The 18,557-nt window shown below is 47.9% G+C and overlaps 1 protein-coding gene and 1 long non-coding RNA gene across 8 annotated transcripts in view; one reads left to right on the top strand and one right to left on the bottom strand.

Moving 5' to 3' along the window:
* Tmem44 (transmembrane protein 44) overlaps positions 1-1,913 on the top strand; it is a 34,566-nt gene extending 32,653 nt beyond the window's left edge. For all 7 annotated transcript variants that reach the window (XM_021643900.2, XM_060370184.1, XM_060370183.1 and 4 more), the window contains one exon: positions 972-1,913. In XM_021643900.2, coding sequence (XP_021499575.1) covers positions 972-1,082 — 111 coding nt within the window. In that variant the 3' untranslated portion in view covers positions 1,083-1,913. The remainder of the gene's footprint in view (positions 1-971) is intronic.
* Positions 1,914-14,706: 12,793 nt separating this feature from the next.
* On the bottom strand, positions 14,707-18,115 carry LOC132648687 (uncharacterized). The gene is made up of 3 exons (XR_009587084.1): positions 17,829-18,115; positions 17,109-17,210; positions 14,707-15,561 (listed from the first exon to the last, which is right to left on the bottom strand). It is a non-coding gene; the product is annotated as an uncharacterized LOC132648687 (long non-coding RNA).
* Between the last annotated feature and the right edge of the window lie 442 nt (positions 18,116-18,557).

The following is an 18,557-nucleotide window of genomic DNA, read 5'->3' as shown; positions in this document are numbered from 1 at the left end:
GAATATCTGTGTGACACCTGCATGCAGTGCCCGAGGAGACCAGAAAAAGGCATCCTCTCCTCTGGAACTGTAGTTTCAGATGGTACTGTACGTGCTGGGCACCGAACCAAAGAGAATTCTTCCACTGGAAGAGCAGCCAGTGCTCTTACCGCTGAGCCTTCTCACTGGCCCTGAGTTGGACTTTAAGTGTTTACTCTAGCAAGGCACGGTGGTACATGTCTTTAATCCCAGCACTTGGGAGGCAGAGGCAGGCAGATCTCTCAAGGCCATCCTAGTCTATAAAGTGAGTACAGGACAGCCAAGGCTATTACACAGAAAAACCCTGTCTGAAAAAACCAAAAGTATTTACTTTAGACAAGTCCACTGAGTCTCTGCGAAGGCAGAGCTGTCGTCTTCAGGAGGGCAAGGCAGATGTCCAAGGAAAGGCTAGAGCTGTCCGTGTGCAGATGCAGGGAGTCCCGGAGGCAGTCCGAGTGAGGGGTGAGAGCTCACTGGTCTGAAGCTTCAGAGAACAAAGCTTGCTGCTGGAAAGTGGATTCCATGGGCTGGAAGAGAGAGTTGAGTTTGCCTGCTCTTTTCCAGCAGTGTTTATTCACCAACAAGCCTTCCGGACAGGGCTCGCTGAGGGACTGAACGGGGCAGATGGCGAGGGAAGTGGGGCTAGTCTGCTCGGGGTGGCTGTTCTGTCACTCCTTGGTTTTGAAGCTACACTGTGTGGGTACAGGAGACTTCACTCAGCGGTAGAACATTGGCCTAGCACACTCAAGACCCTGGGCTACATCCCAGCACCACTAAAATTAATAAAGCTATACTCTCTCTCTCTCGAGAACACAGGCCTGAAGTAGCTATGCTTACTAACCTTCCCTTGTCTCCACTTGGGTCACGAGACCCAGGATCGGGGGTGTGGCTGGGCTGTAACAGTCGCAGAGGCTCTGTCCCACCAAGATACCTTTTCTGTCTTTTCTCCACAGTGGGACCCTGAAGATGTCAACCTTGAAAGGAACAAGGACAACACGGAGCCCTTTAGATCCCAGGTGCACAGGGCCTCCCTGAGCCCAGTGGACTTGACCTCTGATGACTAGCATCCTCAAGAGCCAGTCCATCAGTTCAGAACTGAAGGTCAGGCATCTGCCAGTGACTAGATGGAGACTCACCTACAGTGCCACCCGTGGTAGGAGTGGAAGCCGCTGCAGGAGCCTCCCGGGGAGTGAGGAACCCCGAGCTGTTACCTAGCTTGGCTAGTCTACACCCTGGCTCAGAACAGAGCTAAGGCTGTGGCACGTGTGGACAGATCTGCACATGCCCAGTTTAATCTAATGATTAGACTCTCACAGATGGAGCCTGTTTGTAAAGATAAGCTTTCTTCCAAATGAAGCAGGATCTACTCATGAGATTCAAGCATAAATATTGTTCACCAAGAGCAACTATTTGGATCTCAGCAGGATGCACTCTTCAGCACTCAACCAGGTGAAAAGAGTGGGTCCAGCAGCTAGGAGACCTGGGCACATACACAGTAACCGGCTTCTGCCCTCTGGCCACTGATGTACTGACGTAGCCGCTGCATGTTATATAGGACTGCCTGGTTAACTGATAACGTGGACTATCACTGCCAGGGAAAGGGCAACCACTATCTGATCTTGATAACAGGACTCCCTCCAGCTTGGCAAAGTGTGTGCTGAGGCTGGGTTTGCACATGATGGAGTCCTGAGTGTTTCAGCAGGTAACAGAAAGAACAAAGTGGATAAGGGCACTGTGCAAACTGCAATCACAGCATGGCGAGGATATTCGAGAATGATTTTTTTAATACTGTGACCATGAGTGAGGAGGAAAGAGTGAAGGCAAAGGGGCCAGGCAGGAGCAAACACTGGAGTGACTCACTTTTGGTTGAATGAATTAAAAAATGTCTCATGGTAGCGTCCAGCTGTAAGTCTGAGTCCCAACACAGACGGCTGCCATGAGGGCAACTGGGAGAAATGCCAAGAGACACCACTCGGCTCCCAGCTGGCCCATGACCATCTATGACTCAGCTGCAGCTACCCAGTTTCTCCTGAGGGCCGGTGCAAGTCCCAACAGTGTGAAAAATGGGGTGACGGTGGGAGTTGGTCGGTTGTGCAGGTTTCGGAGTAGCTCCTGATCCCCTGGGTGACCTCTAAACTTTATCTGCTTTGGGTCCTTGGTTCTCTTGTGAGGTGGCTTGCTGAAGTCAGCTTTTTAGTCTTAACCACTGAAACCACTGTGAGGAAAGAGGGCCAGGGAGGATACGGGATGACGTGGAACATTCCAGCCCGGAACACAGAGAACCAGAAGGCAGGGAAGAGTGGACACTAGCCAAGGAAGGAGAAACCTGATGTGGCCAGGATGGTGGCTGTAACGTAGTGTGAAAGGGAAGGAGCTGGAAAAGAACCAGGCCATGGAGACTGAAAACTTAGTGCTGAGTTCTGTAGCCATGCAGGACACCGAACAGGGAGGTGACTGCCTTGCTCCAGGAGGCTACAGTGAGTGAGTTTCTCATCCCTGACTTTTCATGAAGCAGAAATGTAGTTATGGGTACAGAGTAAGCATGGGACACACGCTTAAAGTATATTCTTCAAAAAGAATGATAGCAAGCTGGCATATACCTTTAGTCCAGCACTTGGGAGGCAGAGGCAGGCGGGTCTCTGTAAGTTTGAGGCCAGTCTACAAAGAGAGTCCAGGACAGCCAGAGCTCTGCTACACAGTTGGGTGAATGCTGTCCTAACAAGCACAGGACCCTGGCTTCTATCTTTAGTACAGCGTAAAGGAAGGAGAATGACACCTGGAATTAGGAGGTGGAAGCATCATGATAAGAAGTTCAAGGTCATCTGTCTTTAGCTATATAGTTCAAAGCTCAGCATGGGATATATGAGACTGTCCCAAGAGGGGTATGGAGCAAGGAGGGAGGAAGAGAGGGCAAGAAAGAGGATCAGAACAAAACTGTATAGACCCTGAAGAACTAATCCAATCAGTAGTCACTCCAGAAAGAGGTATGAGGACCATCTGATGATGACAGGCATGTTTGTTGCAACGAGAAATGAGTTACTAGTCTAAGGAGGCTCTGGGCCCAGGAGCATGACCAGTCTCCTATTGCCAAGTCTGAGTAAGCGTGCTGACATTCCTCTTTCTGGGTCAGTTTCCCCATCTGTAACAAGAAAAGGCAAGCCTGCTGGCTCACACTTGTTAACCTCACCTTTGGGAAGCTGGGACAGGCAGACTTCAAGATCAAGGTCACCCTGGCTATCCAGACTCTGTCTCAAAAAACTAAACACCAGCACCCAGGAGACAGGGGCAGGAGGAACTTTGTGAGTTCCAGGACAGCCAGGGAAATGCAGAGAGATGCTATCTCAGACAAAACAAAACAACCACGGGGCTTGGGATATAACTATAGCCCAATGGCAGAACACTTGCCTAGCACGCACCGGCCCTTGGGTTCCATCCCTAGCATGACCAAAAGTTAGACTTCTTCCTCTTTTCTTTCATGAATATGCCAGTCAGCATTTCACACACAAGACTGACATCTTTATGAAGGCTCAGAAAGAGATGTTATATGAAGGTCAATTCCATACACACCTTGAAAATCTGCTTCAATTTATTTCCTGGTTGATTGATGGATGGATTGATTTTTTGAGACAGGGTTCCTCTGTGTAACCATGGCTGTCCTGGAACTCTGTAGGCCGAGCTGGCCTCGAATGCAGAGATCCTCCTGTCTCCTGAGTGCTGAGATTAAGGACATGCTCCACCAATGCCCGGCTTGTTATTGTTGTTTGTCTTTTAACAATTACTTACCGTGTGTATGTTGCAGGCGTGCCAAGGAGCGTGTATGGAGGTCTGAGTGACAATTTGCAGGTGTCAGTTCTATCATGTGGGTTCTGGGAACCGAATCAGGTGTCAGTTTTGGCAGCAAGCAGTTTTACCAGCCCTCCCCACCCTCCAAATACACAAACACACACGATTTGCTTAAATTTCACTACCCATTTAAGATAAATACTTGAGGGGTAAGACATAGCTGAGCGGCATAGTAAATGCTTATTAGCATGCACAGGGAAACAACTTTCTTTTCTAATTAAGTGGGATGGAGCTATGCTCTGGTTTCAATCCCCATAACCGAAGAACGTCTAATCTGCTTTTTCTTTGCCTAAATCTGACAGCCAAACACGACGCTGGACATTTGGCACTGCGGTCATTAAACTCCTGGGTGACTGCTCCAGTACAGGGAACCCTGCAGGCGGCTGTCAGTGGTGGAGGCGGGGACCGGGACATTTCTTCCTACTCTGTGTAGGGTCTGGCTGAAGGGCCCGGCCTCTCCCCCTCGCGTCGCTGCCCCCTCTTTTGACTCCGAGGTTCATCTCCGACTGCCCTCGGGGGACAGCAGGAGTGCCCTCCAGAAGCGAGGCCGCACAAGACCGGAGCACATCAAGAGAACAACTCCAATTGGAACCATTTACTTCACATCGGAGCACTTCCGGGAAGGAAAGCGCCGGGAAGCCGGCGCATGCGCACCACGCTGTCGCCGCCTCAGAGCAGCGCAGGCTCCGCCCAGTGGACCCCTAGTTAGGACCAAGGGGCTCCTAACCTTGTCTGCCCGGGGCCCCGCTGCCTTTAGTGTGTTCCCGCTGAGTTTTAAAAAGATAGTTATAAGGCTATTCTTCCGTGTATTCACGACTGACACTAGCCTGAAGCTGCACTGCAAACCAGTCAACTTAAAAAAAAATAAAAAAAAGCGCAGGTGCATGATTTAACAAAAGAAAATCAGATCCTGCCAAAGTTTATAAGGAAAACAGCAGCGCTCCGTCCTCACGTCCCTAACGGCCCCGCTTTCAGCTTCCTTTGGGTATTTTGTTTTGCCGCCAGCAACAGACACCCGTGTATTTGCACAATGTCAAAAGTTATTAACAGTAAATACTTCCAGTAAATTCTTGGAAGTCTAGATTGCCCTTGATAGCAGACCATTTGCAAACACAAGTTCTTTTATCTTGATCTTTATTGCTAATACTCTCAGATCACACAAAGCATATCACCATGTAATTGTGTGTCTATTGTTTACGCGGGTTTCACAATAGCTACAAAGGTAGGAAAGGGGCGTCAGAGTCAGGTTTTACTGGAGGCAGAGGCAGAGAGCTGTACAGCCGCAGCTACAGCAGGTGACTAAAGAGCACTGTCTCAGCACTGTGCTAGAGACAGAGAGCCAGGCTACAGGGTCACGGAAGCACAGCCACATTGCAAAGGCTCAGAACGTGTAGGAGCTGCTTTAGACAGGTGGCAATTCCAAGAAGTGGAGACTGAGCTGAGCGGAAACCCAGGGGACAGCAGAAAAGTGGGTGGCAGCCGGGTAGTGCATGCCTTTAATCTCAGTACTTGGGAGTGTGTGTGTGTGTGTGTGTGTGTGTGTGTGTGTGTGTGTGTGTGTCCTAGTAGGGGGATCATTGCTAACTGCACTGTTAGGTGTCCTTTTTATGTCGTCTGGGGAGGGTGGTACGTACTTCGTTGGTCTAGTGTGTTTGAAAAGTTACTGGGCCTGGTTTTACTGATAAAGATTTAATCACACCCACGTGATCTTATGTTCCCAACTTACTTTGAAAATTTGTAAGTGGTGCATTTTTACTTTTAGGCATAAGTTCTTGTTAAGTCTGTGCCTTATGGGTACAACAAGGTTCAGTCACCCTGTCTCTGCCTGTGCACTCAGAATCGAGCTGAATTGTTGAGGCCTGCTCCTGTTGGGTAGCATAACTATAGCCGTTTCTACTTCAGGCCTATCAGCCATATCGTCTCAGCATGTTGCTGATCTAGGGGAAAGCTCCATACGCAAGGTCAGGTTGACCAAAAACTGTGCTATGTTCAGCAGACTCTGGCCTTGCTACTCCCAGGATTTCCCCAACCATAAGCGCAGCTGGCCCTAACTATAAACTCCGCTTGGGACCAATCAAATCAAATGTCAGCCAGAACTGCTTTGTCTAATTAACAAAAATAACTTGAGTCAGAAGTAACTACCCTGTTCCACTGTCCTGTTCCCGCCCAGCCTCACCATGAACTAATTGCAGTGTTTACCTTTACACGCTAACTCTGAAAAACACTTAATGTCATAGTTTGGCACCTGTGTGCACTCTGTGTCCCTGATCATGATCAGTGTTGGGATCATGGACAATGAGTTCAATAAACCATCCATATCTTACTGAGAATCGTGTCTGAGTGGTTTGTGCAGCTTCCTCTGGACCCTGAGCACAAATGATGCTTGAAAAATGGAGTTGCACAAGGCAAGGCACAGTCTGAAAGCTGCTGTTTCTCACACTATGGAGTGACCTAGAGCAGGACGCAGCATGGTCTCCACTCTTGTACCTAGCTTCATCCCCAGCCTTCAACCTGCTTTCCAGCTACAAGTGCCAAGAATCAGTTTCCTATCTAGGTTATCCCCAGCTTCCATTAAGCACAGGCTAAGTAATTAAGCACACAGTAATTACACAGGGACACTGGCAGACCAAAAAATGGAAGCAACCTGCTCAGCATGCAGAGTCGCTATGGAGGCTTCCTACTTGGACCTCCTGGGGATTCCTCAGCACCTGAGTTCCCAGGTCACGAGGACCTGAGCGCCCTCTGACTACCATCAGCCTTTGGGACATCCTTGCAACCTCTGCTGCTCTTCCCTGTGCTTGACGATTCCCTCCAACCTTCTTGTCCTGCAAGCATCCAGCACTTGGAGACTTCAGTGCAAGCCCAGGGATCCTCTAATGCTATGGCCAAAACAAAAACTCATATTCACTTGTCACCACTCTGCTTTCCAAGTCTGCCTGGCTGCATATAGAAAGAGCCATTCCTCAGGTCCTCAAGGTTCTGACTAGTTAGCACATCTTATTGAATGTATATTCCCCCCCCAAAAAAAAAAGTTTTGATAGTCAGATATAGGCTCTTAAGCTCCTCCCCGATGATTTCTTAGGTTTGGACAGAGCTGTGCAGTTCTAGCTTCTCAAATAATTTTCTTACAGGCAGTCTCAGAACACTGAGAAACATTGTATTCGCAGGATGTTTTTGCTTGTTCCTTTGTTTGTTTGTTTGTGCCGCGGGACCTTGTTAAGTAGCTTAACCTGGTCACGGCTCACTACGTCAGCCAGGCTAGCTTGGAAGTCACTCCTTCTGTCTCAAGTCACCTGAGTTTTTGGATTACAGGAGTGAACCACCACAAATCACCAGATAAACACTTCCAAGCTATATGGAATGAAGCCCAGGTTCAGCCCTTAGCACTTCAGGGTGGGACACAAATTTACCTATTCGGGAAGATTGAGAATTCTACTTTAATGAAGACATGATATTTTGCATTAAATCTAAAAAAACAAAACATAAAGTCTGCCAGGTGTGGTGTCACACGCCTTTATCTCAGGAGGCAGAGGCAGGTGGATCTCTATGAGTATGAGGCTAGTCTGGTCTGAATGGTGAGTTCTAGTCCAGCCAGGGTTATATAGTGAGAGTGCATCTAAAAATGAAAAAAAAAAAAAAAAAAAAAAAGAAAGAAAGAAAGAAAGAAAGCTATAACTGAAGAGCGCACCTAAATTACCTTGAAATCATGTGGACTGGTATCTGAGTGGATTATCTATTCTCATAACATAATCTCTATGTTTAATTTTATTAATTGAACTCCTCATGGTGAAAAAAAAAACAAAAACAGTGCTTAAGAGCACTGGCTATGCATACAGAGGACCCAGGTTCACTTTCCGGTCCACATATGGCCAGTCACAACTCTAATTCCATTTCCAGGACACTCTAATGTCCTCTTGTGGGCAATGAACGCATACATTGACATACTTGCAAACAAAATGCTCATACACATAAAATAAAAATAAATAAAGCAGGCTCTCTTGTTTTTTGTCAGTGTGTTTTGTTATTTATTTGTTTATTTATTTGGTCTTTCGAGACAGGGTTTCTCTGTGCGGCCTTAGCTGTCCTGAACTTTGTAAATCAGGTTGGCCTTGAACTGACAGAGATTCTCCTGCCTCTGCCTCCCGAGTGCTGGGATTAAAGGTGTGCATCAACACCCCAAGTCTTTAAAGTTTTTAAAATGAAATTTAAAAAAAGAAGTAAAAACTACTCAATACAATTTCAAGGAACAGAAGTTGAACACAAGCCGAACACATGCAGCACCACTAGCAGTTATGATCATGGATTCTTGTAGTTGTGGTTCTAGGCTGTGGGAACACCTAAACACATCCTAATTAAAATACGTATCTCCCCAGGCTGGGGGTATAGCCTAGCTTATGTGCTGCCCTGGATTCCACCCACCCTTCCCAGAAATTATCTCCCAATAAAATTCCCTGTTCCTCAAAGTTTATGTTACAAATACCTTTTTTTTCTATTTCAAGAGAAGCACCTGGGCTCAAGCAGATGCTCATTGATAATCATGTCTCATAAGACCCAAGAAAGATAACAGAAGGTCAGATAGAAACTAGTCCCAAATAGTGGGGGAGAGGGACCAGCAAGAAAAACCCCCTGGGAAAAAAAACAGGGGAGTTGCTAGTAAAAAAAAAAAAAACACAGGGGGAGGGAGAGGAACAAGATAGGGGAATCAGAAAAGAGAAAAAAAAATAAACATTTTATTTTCTTTTTTTGTGTTTGTTTGCTTGTTTTGCTTTTTGAGACAGGGTCTCTCTCTACATAGCTGTCCTGGAACACACCACATTAACCAGGCTGGCCTCAAACTCACAGAGATACATGCCTGCCTCTGTCTCCCAAGTGCCAGGATGGAAGGCGTGTGCCACCACACTTGGCTTTTTATAGACTGACTTTTTCAGAGGAAGCTGTTGGAGAAAGTAAAGATTTAAAGAAAGAATTTCAGTGCTAGCTTTGTGTGAGAAGGCTCTCTGGGACATCAGCTACACCTGCCAGCAAGACCCTAACGTCCTCAGGTTCCATGAGAAAAGAGCTAGATGCCCAGCGGCCACTTGTTAGCAGCTTTCCACGTGTGGCTGAGTGCCAAGCAACTCGGTACTGTTAGGCCGGGCTGGGTAGGCAGATTCCAGTTTGTCTGGCCCTGAGAGAACAGCAGGCCCCATGACTTAGATGGAGTGTCTGATAAGAGTCGGATAAGGTGTCTCTGTAGCTATGAGTAATGAGGATGGCCTGGGCTAGGGAAACAGGACAAACGGAAAGCCTGGAGCGTCCAGACAAGGAAATTCTCTCCCTGAATTGCCTTTTCCTATTGAGATAAGATAACATACAATAAAACACAGAGCTATGAGGGACAGCTTCCAACCCCAGCAGAACACCAGGCCTGACTGAGGCATGTGATTGTCTGGTGGGTCAGGATGGGACTGGGGCGGGGGGCGCTCTCCACCTGTCTCTGGCCTGCTACACTTAAGACAGAGTCGTTGACCTTAGACCCAGAAGGCAAGTCCTGACTCCTACTACTCACCAGTTGTAAGACTGATCTTCTTTTCTTCCTTCCTTCCTTTCTCTCTCTCTCTCTCTCTCTCTCTCTCTCTCTTTCTTTTTTTGAGACAAAATCTTACTGTATCGTCAAGGCTGACTTGAAATTTACTGTGTAGCCCAGGCTGGTCTTGCACTCCTGATCCTCCTGTCTCAGCCTCTCTATTCCTGAGATTATAGGTGTGAGCCACTGGGCCTGGCTGTCATTAATAATCTCACATACATGTCCACCTCTTCTGCCAGCTAGGAAACGGGAAGACTCCTAACAAGCAGTGAAAGAGCTCTTTAAACTCCAAAACATCACAAGGAGAACTTAGCTGCCTCACAGCACAAAGGATTTCATTTGTCCAGGTTTTCCCGTTTTCAGGAGCAGTTCCGCTGCTCCTTAAAACCCACCTGGCTGTCTTTTAGTGCTTGAGCAGGTTGTTGTTATCCAGCTGCACGTACACGCGGTTAGAATTGGGAGCAGGCGGGCCTGAGGAGACTCTGAGGTATGTGAGAAGAGCAGCAGAGAGTGACAGCGTGCTCACAGAGCCTTAGGCAGGAAACAGTTCCCTGCAGGCAATCGCCTATTGTCCCAAGCCAGTCAGTGTGTTCAGGTGGAGCCAGTTCTGGAAGCTACCAGAGGAGATGGAAGGCAGGGGCTAGGTCTGGACTAGATCAGCTACTTTTCTCAGTCACTCTGACCAAATACCCAATAAGAAACAACCTGAAGGAGGAAGGGTGTCTGTGGTCTAACAATTTGAAGGGCTACAACTCATCCTGACAAGGCAGGCATGGCCGCAGGAGCACGTGGCAATTGTCCACATTCCACCCACAGCCAGGAGGCCCAGAGGAATAAATGCTGGGCTCAGCTCACTTTCTCCTTTTTGTTTAGTCCAGGTCTCCAGCGCACGGGGATGGAGCCAACCACCTTCACGGCAGGGCTCCCCCTCCTGAGTTACACCTTTCCAGAACACCCCCACAGACTCTCCCTGACGCGCGTTGCCATGGCGATTCTAAACCCAGTCAAGCTCACAGTGAAGAATAACCATCAGACTGAGATGTTGGCCTTACTGGCCGAATCAGGGAGGCAGAGCAGATCCCACTGAACAGAAACAGAGCTGCCTTGTGGACGCTTGGCCAGGGCCCTACCCGTGAGCTACGCCCGGGCTCCCTTACCTTCCTTAGTTTCCTCAGCTGAAAAATGAGATAATTAATATCACACAGGGTTGTGAGATGAGAGGAATGTTAGTGAAGCCGCAATTTCACCTCTCTCTGTACTCACAGTTCCTGGGAGATAGGCCAGCGCTCCCTCCTCACGGCTGTAACAAAGGTCGCTTTCTCTCAAGGGGCTAACATTAACACAGGCTTCACTAGCTAACCTGAATGGGGTCACATTCCTGCCTCCTCTGCCTTACTCATCCCTTCATCATCTCTGGCTTTCCCTTCCTTTGTGTTCATTCAGGTAACACTTCCTTAGGGTTAGTGTGTCCAGGCCATCCTGCTGGGTCTGGGAGGAGCATAAATGACACCCGCCCTGGCCTGCGTTGTCTGGAGAGGAGAGCACAGTGCCCAGGAGAGAGGATGGAAGGTAGAAAGCTAGAGCAGGAAGGCACGTACCAAGGTCAGGACCTTTGAGTCTGTCCTTTGCAGAGCAGATCACGATCTCCCAAGCAGAGACGGCAAGAGGAAGGTCAAGAGCTCAGAATACATGCATGCATACATGTCTTGCACATGTATGAGTATGATTACCTTTACTACAGAAAGGCAGTTTCAGCCATGCTCTGCCAGAAGCTTCTCTCTAAGCAAGAGGATTTAGAAACTAGACAGTTCCTGGAAATAGGGCCGCCTGTTCGTTGTGGGTTGTAGGCATGTCTAAATTAAAGCAACAGTCTTCCACCCTGGCCGTGCACCGGAATTGCCTCTGGCTTGTTCTTGGTTTGGCTTTCATTCATGTGTCCTGGCCCTACCCTTCATGTATTCTGATCTAGCAGCTGGGTTTGGGCCCCCATAACTGTGTTTCAGCTTTTGCAAATTTTCGGGGTTAGAAATATTTGGATTTGCTTTCCTAGCTCCAAACTAGAGACTGCATGTTTGCCAGTGTGGTGGTGTATGCCCATAATCCTAGCACTCGGGAGGTGGAGGCAGGAGGGTCAGGGGTTCAAGGCCAGGCTTCTCTGTAGCAAGTGTACACACAAATATTTCTAGTAAATGGATCTAAAAGCTATATAAGGTATATATATATATATTGACAAATAAGTGTATACATCTTAACACAATTCATCAATAAATAAATACAAAAACCATGAAGGCACATAGAACAAAGCAGGACAGAGGAAGTATAAATACTAAGAGACCAAGAAATAGTACTTGTTGCCTCTGCGGTGACCACTTACTGCCTCATGGTGTCACTCTCGGACACTGGTCCTACTGTGTCTTCAGTTAAGGGCTATTTATTGCGGGCCTTCAGGACAGCTTCCGCCTCTGCTGACCTTGGCTAAGGAAACTCCTGTTTGAGTGACACAGGAGTTCACCTGCAGAGGCTCTTCCCAGTGCACCATGGCTCCAGACCAGACCTAGTGCAAGCCCTGCTTAGTTCCCTAGGCACCTCCTCCCTCCACGCTCTCCTCCACAGAGGTCCATGTCAGGGGCTCCAGGTTTTTCTTTGACGACTGTGGAGTATTAGGGTGGAAATACATCCATTTTCTCAGACAGTGAGATTGTTCTGTTAAGGAAAATGACCGGTCAGTTCTGACTTCCATTCAGAAGGCTGGACAAAGTGGCTCCTAGTATCCTCTGCAGCCCTGCCCTGGTTCTCAACCTTCCTAATGCTGCCAACTACTTAATGCAGTTCCTCATGGTGCGGTGACCCCTCCACCATAAAATTATTTCCGTTGTTACTTCAGAGCTGTCATTTTGCTACTGTTGTGAATCGAGTTTTCCAACTGTCTTAGGTGACCCTTGTGAAAAGGTTTGACCCCTCCCCACAAAGGAGTGGAGACCCAAAGGTTAAGAACTACTGGTCTTAAGGGGTACCCCTTCAAGACCACCAACAGACTACCAACACCTATCCCCTGGGACTCTAAGACGTTTGTTTGCTTCCTTAAGGAAGGAGAAAAATCTCCCACGTGCCTAATCTCTGCTTGGAAACCATATGATGTGTGGTTGTTCAAAACCTAGCAAAAAGCCTCTATGCAGGTAAGAAAAAGGATCGGTGTGTCAGGAAAACCGAGCCTTGGTGGTTATTGAGGGTCACCTGTAGAGAAGGGAGACTGTGTGCTTAATTAACACTGTGATCCACGGAGAAACTAAATCAAAGACTGGAGCTAATGTTGGGCGTGGCGGCGGCACACTCCTGTAATTCCAGCACTCCGGGAGGCAGAGGCAGGAGGATCTTTGTCAGTTCCAGGCCAGCCTGGTTTCAAAAGCCAGTTAAGGACAGCTAAGGCTACACAGAGTAACCCTGTCTCGAAAAACTAGCTCTCATTCCCTGGGCTCTCTGATGGTGTCATGCTCACACCAGTAACACTGATTCAGTGATAGGGGGGTGGGGGGGAGGGATGGAGAAAACCCCAATTCCTAGTAAGAAGTCACAGAGAAGCAGAGAGGTGGGTGGAGGGCTGGTTACATGTGGCACCCAGCTAGCAGGTTATATGGCAGGAATAGCTCTCAGATACGGCCCAATGCGTCAGAGCTGTCAGCAAAGCGAGGAACAAGTGAAGCTTTCAGATAAATCTCAAATCTCTTGACAAATAATCTATTGCCTGTCTGGCTGTCAGGCCTTGGTTGGAGATGGAAGAAAATGTGTGTATCCAAATCGGGAATCCCAGCCATCTGTGGGAGCGGAGGCAAAGCCCCTGGGAATGGAAGCCAGGAAGACAATTGTGGCCAGTGGTCAGTGAGGAAAGCCTGGTGCTCCGATGACCTCACGGCTCTTTTCTGGACACTCCCTTCCCTCCTGCCCACCTCCACCCACAGGCATATCAGACAGATGACCGCATGAGCACAGGGGAAAAGTGTTCCCCGTCGATAACGTCCGTTCTCACGTGTTGCTGCCCACCCCCAGGCTTGTCCCCCGAAAGGTCCCCTGACGGCATGCTGAGCAAGGCTGATTGAGGTCAGCGGGAGCTCACGCTCTCTCGCAGCAGACCTGGGAGTGTTTGAAGATTGCATAAGGGCAAATGCCTGGTCATGCCTTGAATTCTTTGTGTGAAACCTTCAGCTCTGACAGCTCAGGTCACATTGTGTTCCCTGGCTCACCGTGCGTGTTTTTGTCTCCTGAGCAGTTTTTGCTGTGAGACTGCCCTCTCCACAGAAGGGGGTCAGCAAGGGACTGGCCTTCACCCCAGACAGAACCTCCCTCCCTAACAAAAGGTGGCAAGTACTCCTGAGAGACTGTGCTTCCCAGTCCTTCAAAGTTAGTGGTATACAAGTGATAACACAAGTCCCAGGAGCCAGAGCCTCCCCGGTGTCACCACTGACTCTCCAAAACAGCAAAGGGGTCACCCGCATGATGGTGCTTCAAACCTCAAACCTCCTTGCTACCCCAGCTCTCTCACGCCTCCCACTCGGCTAAATATTTGGGAATTGACACAATGGCTTTACTAAAGCTGGGGTGGGCAAGTATGTGCTAGGAAGTCATGTGATTGTCCGAATTGAACCAATTTGTCAAAGACCATTTTCCTCTCACTCATCCCCCCCCACCATCACCACACCCCACGATAAGATAGGGTCCCCAGAGCACAATAATCCTTTCCTGAGATACAATTTAGAGGCTCCTGAGAAAAGAAACAACAGGGAGGCTAATTTTGGCTTTTCTGAAACTAAAGAAAAAAAAAAAAAAAAACACAGGCAGCCTCTGTCCTGCCCAAGGAAGCGAGGGTGGGCCCCGTTTTTTGTCTCTCCAGGGTATCTGCTTCAGATCACCGGGGGTTTGGAAGAACAATGCTGAGGCGGTGAGGGCAATATGGGAACAGAGTCTATACCCACTCACAGCAATGACCATGACTGAGCCTTGTCTGGGTTCTGCATAGACATCTAAAATAACAGCCTGTGTTTCAGGCTTGACATTTTCTTGAACTGCCAACTTCTTACCATCCCTCCCCCAATTAAACTGCTAATTAACCAAGAGTTGGACATCCTTTAGACCCAGCTGTGGTCCTGATGATCTTTTCTGGATTCCCTCCAAGTTTTTACTATGTTGGTACCATACACACATTTTCCCCTCCCCTGACACATTCTCAACTTTCCTCTGAGTCTAAGAAGGATCTGTGATTAAAGACAAATGAAAATCCCAGTGAGTTCTATCAACACTTGCCAGACTTTAATGTACTTTAGAGTCGTGAGAGTCTCCTGTTTTTGTTTTTTTTCTAGACAGGATTTCTCTGTGTAGCCTTGGCTGTCCTGGACTCTCTTGGTAGTCCAGGCTGGCCTCAAACTCAGAGATCTGCCTGCCTCTGCCTCCCTGAGTGCTGGGATCAAGGGTGTGTGCCACTACACCTGGCTGAGTTCTTTTACAGTAGTCTGGGAGAGGCTCTGAAGGTGACACCCAGGCTGCAGTTCTGCAGAGCACACTTGTGTAGCAAAGCTCGGAGGCAAGTGGTGATCCTGCTACCCCTGAGCCTGCGCTGCAGTCGCCACAGTCTCCTAACCGCTCTCCAGTCCTGTTCAACGCCAGCCCTCCCCATCCCCATGGCTACCACAGTGTGTGAACCCTGTTTCTGCTATGCGCTAACTTTGGACCATCTGCCCTGCAGTCTCTGCATATATATATATAGGAAGAGGAAGAATCCTACTGTTAGCAAGGAGCAACTGAGCCAAGGTCGTGTCTGACAGCAGCAGGCTTTCACGTGCTAGGAAGCAGGGCAAGCCTGACTAATCCTGACATGTTTACCATTCCCCGGCTCAGACCGTGTTCTCCCAGGACACTTGGTTCTTTCTGTGAGGAGCAGATTGTCTTGGAAGAGGTGACTTTTGTTGGTCATTTCTCACCAGTTGTCCCTCTGACAGTATTCAGTTGAGAGCTCTCTGTCCCTGCTAAACATAGTTGGCATATTCCCTTAATCCCAGCCAGCACTTGGGAGGCAGAGGCAGGCGGATCTCAGAGTTAGAAGCCAGACTGGTCTATATGGCGAGTTCTGGAACAACCAGGTCTGCCTGGTTTAAAAAAAGAAAAGAAAAGAACTCTTTGTCGAAAACAATCATGACAATTAAACAAACAAAGAAACAAACAAACGAAAATAATTGTCTCATTTGATATTTACGTCTCTGATTATTGGGACTGCCCAAGAGAGGGTGATTCTCACTGTGCATAAGTGGCACACACCTTTAATCCAGCACTCAGGAGGCAGAAGCAAGCAAATTTCTGTGAATTCAAGGCTAGCCTAGCCTGGTCTACATAGTGAGTTCTTGGACAGCTAGGGCTACATAATAAGACCCCATTTAAAAAAAAAAAAAAAAAGGTGATTCTTGGAAAATAAGCTCTCTTTTGAAGAGTTGATAATTAATTATTAAAATTCTCAGCAATTTTGTTTGTTTGTTGAGACATGGTCTCAGTATGTAGATCACACAGGTCTTGAACTCACAGAATTCTGTCTGCTTCTGCTTCTACCTCTTGGTTGCTGAGATTACAGGCATATGCCCACCATATTAAGCCCAAATTACTTTGTTTGTCGTTTGTTTGTTTGTTTGTTTGATTGATTGATTGAGATAGGGCCTCACTATGTGATCTTGAGTGGCAGGGAGCTCAGTACATAGACCTGGCTGGCCTCAAACTTATATCTGCTTGGGAGCTGAAGAGATGGCCCAGTGGTTAAGAGCACTGACTGCTCTTCCAAAGTACCCGAGTTCGTTTCCCAGCACCTGCATGGCAGCTCACAACAGTCTGAAACTCCAAGATCTGACATCCTCACCCAGACATACGTGCAGGCAAATACCAATGCACATAAAATAAAAATAAATAAATTATTAAAAAAACCTTATTTGCCTTCTTTGCGTCCCAAGTGCTGGGAGTAAATGCATGCTCCACCACACATAAAGTTATGTCTATGTGTGTGAGTTTATGTGTAACATGTGTATGCAGGTCCCCGTGGAGGCCAGAGGGTGTCAGGTACCCCAGAACTGGAGTTACGGGTGATTGTGGGCTACCTGATGTGGGTGCTAGGAATGAAACCTGGGTCCTCTGCAGGAGAAGCAAATGCTGCCATCTCTCCAACCCCTTAGCAAACTTTAAAGATGTAATTTTAGGAGCCACCAAATGTGTATATATGGCTATTGTAAAGACACTGGGTTGTGGTGATCCTGGAAAGCTCCTATCCATGCTCTCTCCTTCTTTCCCTAATACCTTTCTGGTAATCCCCTTATTTAAAAATACATTAAAATATTCTTTCTGGCTGGACATGGTAGTGCTTGTCTTTAATACTAGCACTGGAGAGGCAGAGACAGGCAGATAGCTGAGTTCTAGGCCAACTTGGTCTACAGGACAAGTTCAAGGTAGCCAGGGCCACCCAGAGAAAACCTGTCTTGAAAAACCTAAAAAAAAAAAAAAAGAAAAGAAAAAAGAAAGAGAGAAGGAAAGAAAGAAAAAAGAGAAGAAGAAAAAAAGTCTCCTTTTGGGCTGGGAATCCGGCTCAGTCAGTAAAGGACTGAAGGACCTAAATTCAGATCTTCAGTACCAAGTAAAAGCCTGGCACCGGGGCACACACCTGTAACTCCAGGACCAGCAGGATGCACAGACAAGTAGGTCCATACAGCTTATTGGCTAGCTAGCCTTGTTGACTGGTGAATGCCAGGGTCAATGAGAGATGCTGTCTCAAAAAAGAGATGGAGAGCAATTAAGAAAAACACCTTACATTGACTTCTGGCTTCTATCTGGGCCCACGCTCTCTGCCTCCGTCCCTCTCCCACCCCCTCTCCCACAAGCAAAAACAAACTGTCAGATCCAAAAGAAACTCAGGACAGATGGCTAACTGTTGTGTTTGTTAACATACCAAAGCACACTGGGCCTCAGGCTCACTGGGTACCTGTGGCTCCTCTCAGCTCTTCTCACCCTGTCCCCTACGATAAACTGTTCTAGCTCGTGGGCCTCCCTTCCTCCAGCTTCTCATTCCTATATAACCCTGCCATTTCAGCCATGCACCTTTGACTCTCTCTTTCGCCTTCCCCTCTTCTCTTTCTCTCGCTCTCCCCACCCCAGCCCCTCTTCTCATGGTCGTGTTTAATCTACTAGTTTCTCTCCCTGCTCTGGATTCTTTCAGATGCCACTGGCTATAGTCCTTCCTGTAGCCACAATTAAAACCTTCTCAAGCAAACCTTGGAGCAGTCATGTCTTGGTGCCAAAACCCCTACTTTATACACATACCACACATACGCACAAGAATATACATCACACACACACACACACACACACATACACACACACTCACAAATTTTGAAAATAGCTCTTCTTAATAAACTCCAGTTCTGCTTCAAACTGATTCATCCGAAAGTTCTCTTCTGTCAAGAATCCTGTCTTCCTCATCAGAGATCTCTGATGAGAACTCTTCAGTTTATTGCAGGTAGCCGCACGGAATTATGGAGTTATCCCTCCAGCTAAGGCCCCACTGCCGCTGACAGACAAGCTTTATAACCTACAAACAAGGGAACTATGGGTAAGAAGGTTGAGGCTTGTCCAGGTGTTGTGCAAACAGAGCAGAAGCTGCAGCATAGATACCAAGGCCCTTGTTCTCCCAAATTAAAAGTCCCTTCGTTCTCCAATGTCTTAAATGCCCTGAAGCAGCCTGTCTCAGCTGCAAAGTTACATCTGGCACAGGGTCACAGCTGCCTAAGGTGGCTCCTGCCCTTTTACCTTCTGCGGGGGAAGAGAGGACATTCTGGGCAACATTTCCTGCCTAATGGGGCAGGTCTGGACCTGTGTGTTTACCAGACTCTTTTACATTTTGTCCACTGGCTTGCCCAAGCTTTTACGTCCCGGCATCAGGCATCAGATATCACTCATGTCCCAGCTGCACCATTCCATCCGGACTGCAAGAACAGCAGGAAAGCTCCCGGCGGGGAGTGCGGGAGGTGATGAGGAGAAATGTTTGGCTTCCAGGTGTCCTGTGGGTCAGCGGAATAAACTGCAGAGGCGGTCCAGCTGGCAGCCAGCAGGCCAA

Source organism: Meriones unguiculatus, chromosome 17, assembly GCF_030254825.1.
Source record: "Meriones unguiculatus strain TT.TT164.6M chromosome 17, Bangor_MerUng_6.1, whole genome shotgun sequence".
In the NCBI taxonomy this organism is placed as follows: domain Eukaryota; kingdom Metazoa; phylum Chordata; class Mammalia; order Rodentia; family Muridae; genus Meriones; species Meriones unguiculatus.
This window is presented reverse-complemented; position numbering and strand designations above follow the sequence as displayed.